Source organism: Myiozetetes cayanensis, unplaced genomic scaffold (assembly GCF_022539395.1).
Source record: "Myiozetetes cayanensis isolate MyiCay16 unplaced genomic scaffold, myiCay2020 scf3, whole genome shotgun sequence".
Classification (NCBI taxonomy): Eukaryota; Metazoa; Chordata; class Aves; order Passeriformes; family Tyrannidae; genus Myiozetetes; species Myiozetetes cayanensis.
The window spans coordinates 19,975,243-19,987,572 of record NW_026087521.1 but is presented as its reverse complement, the minus strand read 5'-3'; the positions used below and the strand labels follow the sequence as shown (position 1 = coordinate 19,987,572).

At 38.9% G+C, this 12,330-nt stretch overlaps 1 protein-coding gene across 6 annotated transcripts in view; it reads left to right on the top strand.

The window, feature by feature from the left end:
• Nucleotides 1-12,330, top strand: part of PLXNB2 (plexin B2) — a 257,415-nt gene that overhangs the window by 200,114 nt on the left and 44,971 nt on the right. For all 6 annotated transcript variants that reach the window (XM_050325005.1, XM_050325007.1, XM_050325006.1 and 3 more), the window contains 4 exons: nucleotides 173-254; nucleotides 6,115-6,287; nucleotides 7,711-7,859; nucleotides 10,802-10,910. In XM_050325005.1, coding sequence (XP_050180962.1) covers nucleotides 173-254; nucleotides 6,115-6,287; nucleotides 7,711-7,859; nucleotides 10,802-10,910 — 513 coding nt within the window. The remainder of the gene's footprint in view (nucleotides 1-172; nucleotides 255-6,114; nucleotides 6,288-7,710; nucleotides 7,860-10,801; nucleotides 10,911-12,330) is intronic.

Sequence of the window (12,330 nt, the reverse complement as noted above, 5' to 3'; positions counted from 1 at the left end):
TCATTAAAACATTTTTCTGTAAACATATTTGGCCAAGATGAAGAAAAGGCCATAAGGCTTGAGAGAGTTTCTAAAACCTTCACAGCTCTGATTATTGAGAATCACAGAAAATACATGAAATCAACCTTACCAAATGAAGGTATAAATATCTCTATTTTGTCATCTTTTCCAGTTCTCCTATAGTGCAAATGAGACTCTACAACTTAACTTATCCATAAGAACAGATAAGGTCAAGATTGACAGCAAACTGATGAGTAAGTATGAAATATGGAATTAAAGGGAAGTTAATTACAGTAAACAGAAATCTATTCCTTCATAATTTGGAGTCATGTGAGTAAGAATGTTTGTAGGTTTTGCTTATTTGGTTTAATCTATTAAATCTGACAGATCAAAAGTGATTAATACTAAAGTAATGCATCAAACATCAGTGTGCTCTGCAAGTTTGCTGAAGACACCAAGCTGTGTGGTACGGTTGACACGCTGGAGGGCAGAGATGCCATCCAGAGGGACCTTGACAGGCTGAAGAGGTAGGCCCTTGTGAACCTCATGAAGTTCAACAAGGCCAAGTGTAAGGTCCTGCACATGGATTTGGAGAATCCCAGCCACAAATACAGGCTGAGGTATGAAGGGATTGAGAGCAGTCTTACAGAGGACTTGGGTGTGAAAAGCTGGACATGACCCAGCAATGTGCATTTGCAGCCCAGAAAGCCAATCGAATTCTGGGCTGGATCAAAAGAAATATGACTAGCAGGTCGAGGGAAATTACTGTCTCCTCTACTCCACTCTCATGAGATCCCATCTGGAATACAGCACCCAGCTCTTGGCCCACAACATAAGAAAGACAGGGATGTATTGGAATGAGTACAGAGGAGGGAAGGCCACAGAGATGATCAGAGGGCTGGAGCACCTTTCCCATGAGAAAAGGCTGAAAGAGTTGGGATCATTCAACCTGGAAAAGAGAAGGCTCTGGGGAGACCTTATTGCAGCCTTTCAGTACTTAAAAGGGGTTTATAAAAAGGATAGGGACAAACTCTTTGCAGGAATTGTTGCGATAGGACAAGGGGTAATGGTTTTACACTGAAAGAAAGTAGATTTAAATAAGATATAAGGAAGAAGGTTTTTACAATGAGAGTGGGGAAACACTGGCACAAGTTACTGTGCTGGTTTCAGCTGGGAAAGAGTTTTCTTCACAGTGGCTAGTACAGGGCTATGTTTTGGATACCAGAGAAGTGGTAGATGCCTCATACCTGGAAACGCTGAAGGTCAGGCTGGACCAGGCTCTGAGTAGAATCATAGCATCACAGAATATCTTAAGTGGGAAGGGACCCACAGAGATCATCAAGTCCAGCTCCTGGGTGTACACAGGACAATCTCAAAATAAAATTTGATCTAGTTGAAGATGTCCCTGCTTATTGCAGGGATTTAAATAGATGACTTTTAAAGGTCTCTTCCAACCCAAATTCTTCTCTGATTCTACAATTCTACGATTCTATGATTTTTTTGAGATTGCTTTTGCTCTGAAGGGCAGTGATAATAACAAGGCTTCACAGTTCAAACTTACTTAAATAGTTTGATTATTATTTTTCAATTACCATTTCCCTTCCTCAAGGCACTTTCCTCATAAAATAGCAGAAAGGGAACTGTTCTCACTGCTGCTCATACAGACTTCACCTGAAATCTCAACTTTTACCTGTGTCTCAGCTTAGACAAGTTCTACAGTCCCTATGTCTGCTGGCAATCAGTAATACACGGAAACATTGTGGGCTTTCAGCTCATTATTTTTTTCTTTTATTTATATGATAAAAAAATTATAGCACAATGACTGCATATCTAATAAAAATTTCTTTATGAATATAAATTTCTTTATTTCTTTCAACATACAACAATGAAGCAATTATGCCTGTGAGTCTAGTCCTGAGCTGAAGTAAGGAAGCTCCTTCAAAATCAGTGGAAGAAATCTAGGAGCTGAGACCTACCTTACTGTTCTTTGGACTGAAGTTTAAGGCAGAATATTGCAAGAACTATAAGGCAACACACTTATTATTTGTGTGATGAGTCAACATCAGGAAAACTAATACTAATACCCTAAGTAATTTCCTCTACAGATTGAATCTCCAGACCCTATTTCTCCAGCTGGACAATATTTAAATTTATTCCCTTTCTTATTGGCAGCATAGAACTATGTTTTTAGAAGATTTTCCTTATGTGTCTGTGTGCAGTGTTAAAAAGCACTTAAAAGAGGATCTGGCATGAATGTTACAGGGAGGTCATGTTACAAACTCACACTGTCTTAATTTCCATTCCAGAGGCCATTACATTTAAAACTACAAAATTTTGACCAAATATCCCCAACATCTTTTTTTAAGTCTGGGAAAAACATAACCCCCCCAAAAAAGTAGCTAAATTATTAAGAAAATGTTATCATTCAGATTGAAATACAGAACCTTTGCAAAAGGGGAATTGAAAAATTCTCAGCAAATGTCTCTTCTTATTATGAAAGAGATTTTTTTTAATTCCAAATGCTCTCTGTCTTTTAGACTTCCTTGCAATATGAAATCCACAGCGTAATGTGTTTTTATGCATCTTGAAAAGAATTGGCTTTGGGTATATGGTTGCTGCTGAGAAGCACCTTTGAACCTGCCAGTGAAAGAACCCTTTCTTTGTACAACGCTTAGTGAATACTAAGTTATGATAGCGTTTTTACATCTCAAGCATCAGGGGTTCTGAACAGTATGAAATCCAATATATCCCTTTTATCATTTGTCCTTTTTATCAATGATATCACAGCTGGTATCTCAAGGTGAAGGATAAGAATCTGAATCTAATGAGTGGCCTGCTGCTGCTACATTTAATGAGCTGTTCAGTGAACAGGGGGAGTGGTTAATGCTTTAGGGCCATGGCTTTCTCCATCGCATTTATGCAACTGGATGTGAGGAAAGTCAAGACGTTGCAGTGCTGACATTGTTTACTGAGGGATGGGATAAGAATCCCTGTCCAGCCAATGAAGGATAACAAAGTAAGCATATTCCCATGCTGTACCTGGTTGGCCATGTGGCGGCATGGGTGAGAAGTGCTGAGTTCAGGCAGCCAAGGGGAAAAATTGTTTAACAATATTACCTGTTCAAGTGTCTGTGAAGTAACAACCTTTCAGAGAGCTGGAATAAGAAAGGAATCTGGTTCCCACAAAAACAATTCACAGCATAGATGTGAGGAAACTTTTCCTTGCCACTGTCCACGTTGTCTCTTCTGCTTATAAACACAAACAGCAGCATACCAGGGCTGTCATACTGGTGCTTTTCCACAGCACTACGTTTACATCCAACATACAGAGTGGATAACTGACAAACAAACTGTTGGAAATATTGCTTGGGTTATGTTTGTTGTTCAGTGACTTCCATATCAATGTGCTCAGTCTATGAAGCAAATTATGCTACTCCTGCTTTGTGCAATTCCTTGGAAATTCAAGATAGAGATTGAATGAAATGTATGTGCTTTCATTTTTCATTGTTACAAATACCAAAGTCCTTTAGTTTTGCATACACCTCCAATGATACCTCAACTGCATTTGTGCTGGTAAAATTACTTGAAATCAAGTGGGTAGGTGGAGTTAGAGGTAGGAGGAGTTAAAACCAGGCTTCATCATTGCATCTACTCTTCACTGTAAGGGAAAGAATAAAAACCTGTTATTATAGTAAAGACTAGTTGTGAAACAGAATGCTGAGGGTTTAAAATATATAGTGTTTAGAGAAAAACTGCCTATATGAGACTACATGCTGTGGCAGAGAGACAGTAGCCAAGATTTGGGCATCTGCAATATTGTTCATGCCTTGCAGGGGAATGAGGCCACTGCTGAAAAAATAGCATTCTCGTTTTACTTTTTCATTTTAGTAGAAATCTGACATGGTAGTCTCCTGGAATTAGATTTTAAAAGCTACTGTTGTTGCTGTTACCAAGCACATTGAAAATGTTAGTGACTGGAAGGTGTTTTGCCAATCTCCTTTCTAGAGTCCTGCTCCTCTGAGAATAAAAGCTTTCTTTAAATAGACATTTTTAATGGCCTTTACCATATGTGATCTCAAAGGGAATTACCCTTGTCCACATCTGTTTACTTTCCTTTATTTTCTGCATCTTCAAGGATGAAACTCCTTTGAAAAACAACCTATGTCACTCAGGTTACTGTTTCGTCAGACATAATGAGCACATAAAACAGCTCATCACTACTGGAAAGGGGAGATGTTGAGTTTCTGTCTTGTACACTCCTGTGCTGTTTTCAGCTGGCATAGTTAATGTTCTTCACAGTGGCTAGTAAGGGGCTGTTTTGGATTTGTACTGAATGCAGTGTTGATAACAGAGATGTTTTTGTTGTTGCTGAGCAGTGCTTACACAAATCCAAGGCCTTTTCTGCTTTTTATGCTGCCACGCTGGCCAGGAAGTTGAGGGTTGAGAGAAGACACAAATGAAACAGGTGACCCAAACTGACCAAAAGGATATTCCATACCCTTATGGCATCATGCTCAATGTAGAAAGCCAGGGGAAGGAGGAAGAGTGGGAGATTTGGAGTGATGGTACTCGTCTTTCTCTTCCTAAGTGACTGTTAAGTGAGATGGGGCCCTGCTGTCCTGGGGATGGCTGAACACCTGCCTGTCCATGGGAAGCAGTGAATTAATTCTTTGTTTTTCTTTGCTTGTGTGTGTGGCTTTTTCTTTCCCTATTGAACTGTCTTTATCTCAACCCACGAGTTTTCTACCTTTTACCCTTCCAATTCTCTCCCCGATCCTGTTGCTGGGGACTCGAGTGAGCAAGTGGCTGCGTGGTACTTGTTTGCCAGCTACAGTTAAACCACAACAGCCCCATTCCCATCTGTAAACACATTTAACTCTTGAAAGAGCACAGGAGGAAACCTAGATATCTTCTGCTGTTCTGGTAAGTTAAGTTGATTTGCAAGACTCAACAAGTGCCAGAGCTTCAGTAGCAGAGGTGAGAGGCTGTGTGGATGGAAAAGCAGAACAGCAAAGAGTAGAGAGAAGCAGGAAAAAAAGGAGCAGAAAAAATCAGAAAAGAAGTTTTCTTCTTTACAACATTCATCTCGCCTTTCCAGGGAAGCACAGCACTCAGACACTGGGTAGTCTGTGCAAATTACACACTTCCCCTAGAGAAATGTGTGGCATCTTTTCAGTCTGTTTTCTTCTGGGCTAGTTCTCAAGTGTATCCCCATATGGTTTTTTGCAAGTCCAGGCTCTCCGTATGGTGCTGAATGACCCAGCTATGTCTCAAGGCTTTGCATCTATTTGGAAAATTAGTTTTATACAATGACTGTGCATCATGCTAGAGATTGATGGGGGGCCAAAACAAGCTTAGTGTCTGGGACAGTTGGTGAGTCGTTCATCAATAAGAGAGGCATGACTGTCAGACATGATTTCTCGTCTCAGAAAAGCTAAAACTAAACCTCACTACAGAAGGAATAAGGCATACATCAGGATGACATTTCAAGACAAGGGAAAACAAAAGTGAGAAAATAGAGAAGAATGGAGAAATGAAGAGGTATTAACTTGAACAAAGGATAATACTTCATTTAGTGTTAACATTCTATTTAGTTCAGGCATTAGTGATGATTATGGAAAGTCCCAAATGTCCTTGAAACATCCTACAAAGGCAGGTCTCTTCCTTTAAATCTGCAACTGGCAGAGTTCCCATACCACCTGATGTCTGTCCCTACTGACACCCATGCAGAGTCTATACCCTTCCACATCTGACTAGTGGTGCCCCAGGAGGACCTGATTTTTGAACTAATCTTTGAACAGTTGTATGAGTTATTGACGTTAGTTAAAGTAAGGACTTTGTACTTGAAGTTTTGACAGTGCCTGAGTGACAAAAATTCATTTGGGTTCTACTTGATAGTTTATTCATAATCTGCACATGGATAGATTTTGGGTTTTTCCATAGATAGGAAAATTATGTTCTCTCAACATGATTCAGGGTTAAGGACAGAATGTGCTTATTACTCACATGACCCCGCTGAACTTTGTACACAGGGTTAGTTTTCCTTCTTAATGCACACTGAGTATCCTTAAAACAGTGGAAAATGTCTAAGTGCTTTTACCATTCATCTTTCAGTGACTCTGTACAACTGCTCTTATGGACGAAGTGACTGCAGCTTGTGCCTCGCTGCCCAACATGACTATAGGTGTGTCTGGTGTGAAGAAGAAGGCAAGCCCAGCAAATGCGTTTATGAAAAACTCTGTCATGCTCCTCCCACCAACACATGTCCTCCTCCAGAAATCACTCGTGTAAGATTGCTTTTTTCTCTTTCTACCAGGAATATTTTTCAGGAGAAAGCATCCAAGCAGGCTCATACTGAAAGGCAGTTTTTTATCCAGCCTCTGAAATAGCTGAAAGGAAATAATGTCAATAGTGATGTGTGTGAGAGATTTGTAAAGACTCAGAATAAGAGACTGAATGGAGTCTTTGAGACTCCTTGTTTTTCAAGCCTTGTCCTCACTGTGCCAGAAGCCAGGCTAGCGATGTACACTTAAAATGTGGCACTTGATTCTTGGGCATTAGCATAGGATTTTTTCTCCCCCAAAGTCCTTTATACCTGCAATAAGTCTGTAAGAGAGGTTTACTGGTCCTGCAGCTACAAGCACTTAGCAGGCTCATTAACAGGCTTCAAGCTAGACTTTTAAATAGTATTTAATAAGGGAGCAGGTTGTTTCTGCATCACAATATGTTTTCCAAGTGTCAGTAATATTTTCCAGTCCACATCAGAATCAAACCCAAGGTTGTAGAATTTGAGAAGTCAGACAGGCCAAAAGTGCACTCCTGACTTAATCTGCAGTTGGAGCATTCACCCAGGGTGAGGTAAGAGTGTTGTCCACCTTGGTGACCAGCAGCCAGAGGCAGCCATGTCTCTGCGCTCAGACTTGCTTAGACCTAAGAAACTGATTTTAATAGACCAGACTTTAAAGTGCAACCTCCCTTTTCTTGATGGCAAACTTACAGCCTTCCAAAGATGAAGAACTGAACAGGTTCTGCTGGAGGTGCTCCAAGTATTACATATGAAAGCAGGCTAGTCTCCCAACAAACATTCTGATTTCAAGTACCTGTTTGGGCTGTATTTCAGTCTAAGGAGTCCACTGCAACTGCAGGATCTTCTCTGTCCTCATTTTATTTGCAAATTACTCAGTTAGCATCAGCCCATGTACTACTGCAGCACTCTACCATGAGATGCAGTAAGGAAGATCAGGGGACTAGAGGAACTTTTGAAGACACTGTTTGGGACAGCACTGTGTGTTAGGAAGGTGCACTGCTCTGATGTGAACCTAAAGGGAGAAAATCATGGCAAAAAAATACTGGAAAAGCTCCGTGGAAGGATTGTGAAAGGAACCCAGTCCATTTGCTTTTCAAAATCATGGTGCTTTGTGGAGGAAGCAAACTTAAAACAGAATAAACCTGAGGCAAGAGTTTTGTACAAAGCAGTCTGCCACAGGAGATGTGAAATTTGCAGCTGATGAATACGGGTTCTGAGCTAACCAGATGATTAATTAGCATAAAAAAGTTACATAGCGTGTTTTTGTGTAGGTCCTAAAAGAAACATCTACATTTCAAGTGTGGGTAAGTCAAAGTAGCTTTAAATAATATGGAAGAGCAACATGGTCACTGCAGTATTTAATTTTGCCTTTTTTTTTTTAACTTTCCTTCATGCAAACACAGATTGAGCCAAAAACTGGACCACTAAGTGGTGGAATTCTTTTGACCATAATAGGATCTAATTTGGGAATAAAAGCAGAAGATGTAAAAAGTATAACGGTGGCAAACGAGGAATGTCTTTTCAAAGAGGAGTTCTACTCTGTTTCCACAAGGTAATTGATGGAAACTTTTCACAAGATTTTAGAAGAAAAAAGGAAGTTCTGGATGATCTTCTTGTGGTTACAAAAGTTACCAGTAGAAAAAAAGAACTAGTGTGATATACTTGCAGTATTTAATAGAAACGTATGAGTCTTTATTTAAAATTGTTAGAGACTGTAATACAGCAACAAATTTACAATGGTGTACTACCATCCTGCTTCTAATTGAATTTTTTTCTTACTTGATTGAAAAGCTTTCATAAACTATTACTGCACATATATCAAGAGTATTTATTTGTTTTTAAATTAAAGGCATTCTACATGTACATCTATTATTAAAAACTTTGCTAAATCTGAACCACGGTGAAGCCAAGCATACAAAATTTATGGAAAAGTAGACAAAACAAGAGAAAACTTAAATCTTTCTGTTTTAGTCCAGCCACAAAGTTTCTTTCCTAGGGGCAGGGAGGGAACATAGAGTTTAGGTTTAGCTGTAGATGACTAATTTTCATCTCAGAGCCAACAAGTCCATGGATGTTGAATTGCCCAAGCAGGTTGGTAGATGTTTTGCAGATTGCTTGTCACACTCTTAAGCCACGCCAAAAATTAAAACAGAGTGCTTAAATTTTTCTAGGTGAGTATCTAGGTGTTTGCTACAGATTATATCAAACACCTAATTTCAAGAGGGAAATACCCTTTTGATATTAGCTGATGAAAAGCATAGCATGAAGGTTCAGTAGTAATATTAGGAGTAATGACACACTTTAGGCAGTGGGATTTTTCTTTCATTCACTTCTGATATTTAAAGCTTCAATTGAAACACTGGCTTTCTTTCCCTTCAGTTAATTTAAAGTGTAACACAGTAACTTTTTGCTATTCTTATGGTGTGTTTTGAAAGGGATTTTGAAGATAGCTAAACAATTTTTTTTTAGCTTTTGAAAAATGGTTAACTTTAGTCAATTTTTGGATTGGTTATTAGAAGCTTCCCAGGCCTCTAGGACTCAAGAATGTAAAGAATAGCTGTTTATTTCTTACTACTTCCCATTTTATTGCAATCAATCCTACATTTACATCTACTTCACTATCCACAGAATTCCAAACTTTTTTATAGTCATGTTTTCCCTTTCCCTGTTTTCAGTGTTTTCAAAGGCTACGCTGAATTGCAGCATAGACTTACAAGAATTTCCTCAGCCTCTTGGCTTTTTCTAAAGCTTTTTGATATTTTTAAATACATGGAAAGGAGCCAGAAATGTGATGACTAGTTCCTTGTATCATAGCTACATTACTGGTTTCCTAAGTTCTGGCAGTGTAGTAATGGAGAACAAATGCAACTTGCATCATGTCATTTATCAGCAAATTAGTGGGTTTTGAAGGATGTTCTCCATTAGGGAAACCTTAAAAAAGAAGTTATTAAAAATCTTCAAGAGCATATCTATAATTTGCTGTCTTTATCTTCCTCCATTCTTGTGTTTTATTATTACTTTCTTTTGTATAGTTAAATTAAAAAACAATAATAAGTACCTTGTCTTGCTCCCCTGTCCCTCTGCAGTAAAAAGCTAGTCTTTTTAGGAGACAGTTGCTCCCATGTGCAGCAAGATTCAAGGCACTTAAGGCTGCTTTCTGTCTCTGTGGTGATTTAATTGTTGGCCTTCGAGAAGTCTGTTCTCATTCTTTGTAGTTTTCCATTACTAACGTGGGGGAAGGGAGGCAATGCCAGCGCTGGTGAGGGGAGGGAGCTTTTCTCAATTAAAATCCCTGCTACAATGTTTCCCCCACACATCCCCTGCCCTGGCCCCTGACTGCTTTCCCTAGCTTGACATATGGTAAAAATTCCTCCGAAGGAACCGTTTCCTGTTTCTGCCTGACAAGAAGATAAAACTTCCAAGAATACAGTAGAGAGATGATGAGGAACAGGCTCAGGCAACCATACACATGCCAGGACATGCAAGAATCTGGGGAATTTTGTCCATTTGCCAGTACCCACTAAAAAAAGTCTGGAGTGATCTGCAGAGGGACTTGACAATCCTTTTATTATAAGTCCCAATTTAAGTACATTATACCCAGTAATTTGGAGTTGTTGAGGGTTTTTTTCTGCTTTGGGATTTTTTAAAGCAGTTGTGCACTGCTTAGGGAAGATTAGGGAGTGACAGAAATGAGCAGTGATCCTCAGGGTGTGTCCTATATGAAACTGTCTGACTGCACAGGCTGCGAGCATTATATACCTCCTTATCTAATTATTTTATCAGCTCTGCATTAAGCATTTGTCCCAGTTTTCAAGTGTGTCGAATCCTTATTGCCTTTTCATGCCTTCATTCTGTGGGTCACCTGTTTGAAATAAAAATTTAAACATCTTAGCTATCACTCAGCAGTGGTGTTATTTAAGGCAGTGTTTTCTGGCCAGTGTTCCTCGACCTCTGATTTTGTGTGTGTTATCTGAAAATTTATTTTCAGAGAACAGTAATTCTGAAGGGATTTTGATCAAAGGTGTGAAAAGGCACTATTTTGAAGCTGAAATATAGCAGGATGCACAACAAAATTATCAGCAGCTAAAACACACAAAGCTCTAAGATAGCTGATGATCTGATGCTTGCATCAAGTGGGTGGGGGCCATTTGGGTTTTTTAAACATCACAAAGTCCACTGTAAGTCTTTCGGTGGGTTGGAGAGATTCAGGCTTACAGGCTGAATTTGAGCCTTCTGTAGAAGGCACCTCTACTAACAGGTTGCCAAATTAGCTGCTGTGTACAGTGCTCAGGTTTCAGTTTTATGAACCTTTAGATAGATGAGCAAACTATTCTTGGATGGTTTTACCAGGAATCTGAGACAGTGTTCAAGAACATTGTATAGGGTAAAGCAAAGTGAGTGCTTTTGCTGGCAGTGTGTGTGGTAGCTCACATACATTGCATTGATATTGCAGCTGTTACTTATAGCAGATAAACTTACATTCTTTTTCGTTAGGATTGTGTGTCAAGTTGGACCAATGAATGAACCACAACAAGGTCAAATTGAAGTCAACATCAGTGGAAAATTAGGTAAATCACCAAGTGAAGTGCTGTTTACATACCAGGTAAGTGCATTTTTTTTCAAAGACTTGTTTTATACTTTGTGCATTACTTAAGTTAGAAGTTTACTTATTAAGCACAGAATTGCTTGTGTTTGTCTTACAAACTGTTTGATCAATAGCACTGTCATTCAAGGATGTTAGAAAACACTTAACTTCAGCATTTCTGTATACAAAAGGTGTACCAAAGATCTATTCTGATCAATAGATCCAGAATCTCAAAACAGGATGACGTTATCTGCCATACGAGTTAAAAAGATGTGGTAGAAAAAAATCTTACACAACAGTGACATAATATCTCTTAAGTGTCAATATTGAATTGGAAAAAAAGCCCTTCAAAAAAATCAGGTATTCTCTAGACACACGATATTTAGTCTAGTCTGTGTTCTTAATGAGAAGAATGGATGCAGAGCAGCTGAAGAATAAGTAATGAAAGTACATTAATTTCTTTAATAATTTATTTAATTCAAAAACACGGCATGCAGAGCCACAGGCAGCATGATATCTGTTCATATAACATGTGCTTTGTTTTCAGTGTGGCTATGAAGGAGAATTTCATTTCTGTCTTAATTGCTTTGCTCCAAATGTGGCCCTAGCTTATAGCTGATCTAGCCTGTGATTTTAGCAGCAAGTATCTTTATCTGTATCTATGAGGTCTTCAAAATTTATAAGAGCCTATGATAGTTGAGAGGTTTAAATAATCTCAGTCCTCATATTGATACTTAAAATTACACCTATAAATTTTAAAACTATAAAGCATAAATGGTGGGTTAGGCTTTTATCTTCTCCCTTATTTAAACTTCTGTCTCATTAATTCTTGATATCTTGTGAGAAGGAAAGGAAAAGAGTAGGCAGTATGCAGTGGAAATAAGTCAAGAATGACATTTAACTGAGAAGAGGACATTCTTGTTTTCAGAAAACAGGCTAGAAAAGGGTTTCCTGTAGTTCCCAAGCAAAACCTCTTCTCTCTGGTAATACACCTGTAAAAAATCTCCCACCTTTTTTGCTTGAATATGTCATCTGTTCCTTTTTGGAAATGTAGATTATGATTAAGTCTTGCTTTGTCCATCTCATTCATCTTAACTGGAGAACAATGAAATAATCTTCCCTGTGTATGTTTGTGGTCTCTAGACAGATGCTGTGACAGTAAGCCCTACTTGAGATGAGATTTTGGCATGAATCTATTGTGTTGGGCATGTTTTGCACCAGTTCTCCTATGCATCTGTGTGTAAAGATTCTCCCACGTTTTGCATGGGAAACACATGAAGTTGTTCTGGAGTGTGTTAAAATGTAATCTGAAGCCCACATGTAGGCTTCAAAACCTGTCTGTGGACTTGTTCTCGTGTGATTCCCTGCTCAGCCCATCTGCGAAGCAAGATAAGCAGCCACTGCTTTTGGCTGCTTCAGGGAAAGATTCTTACTTGCC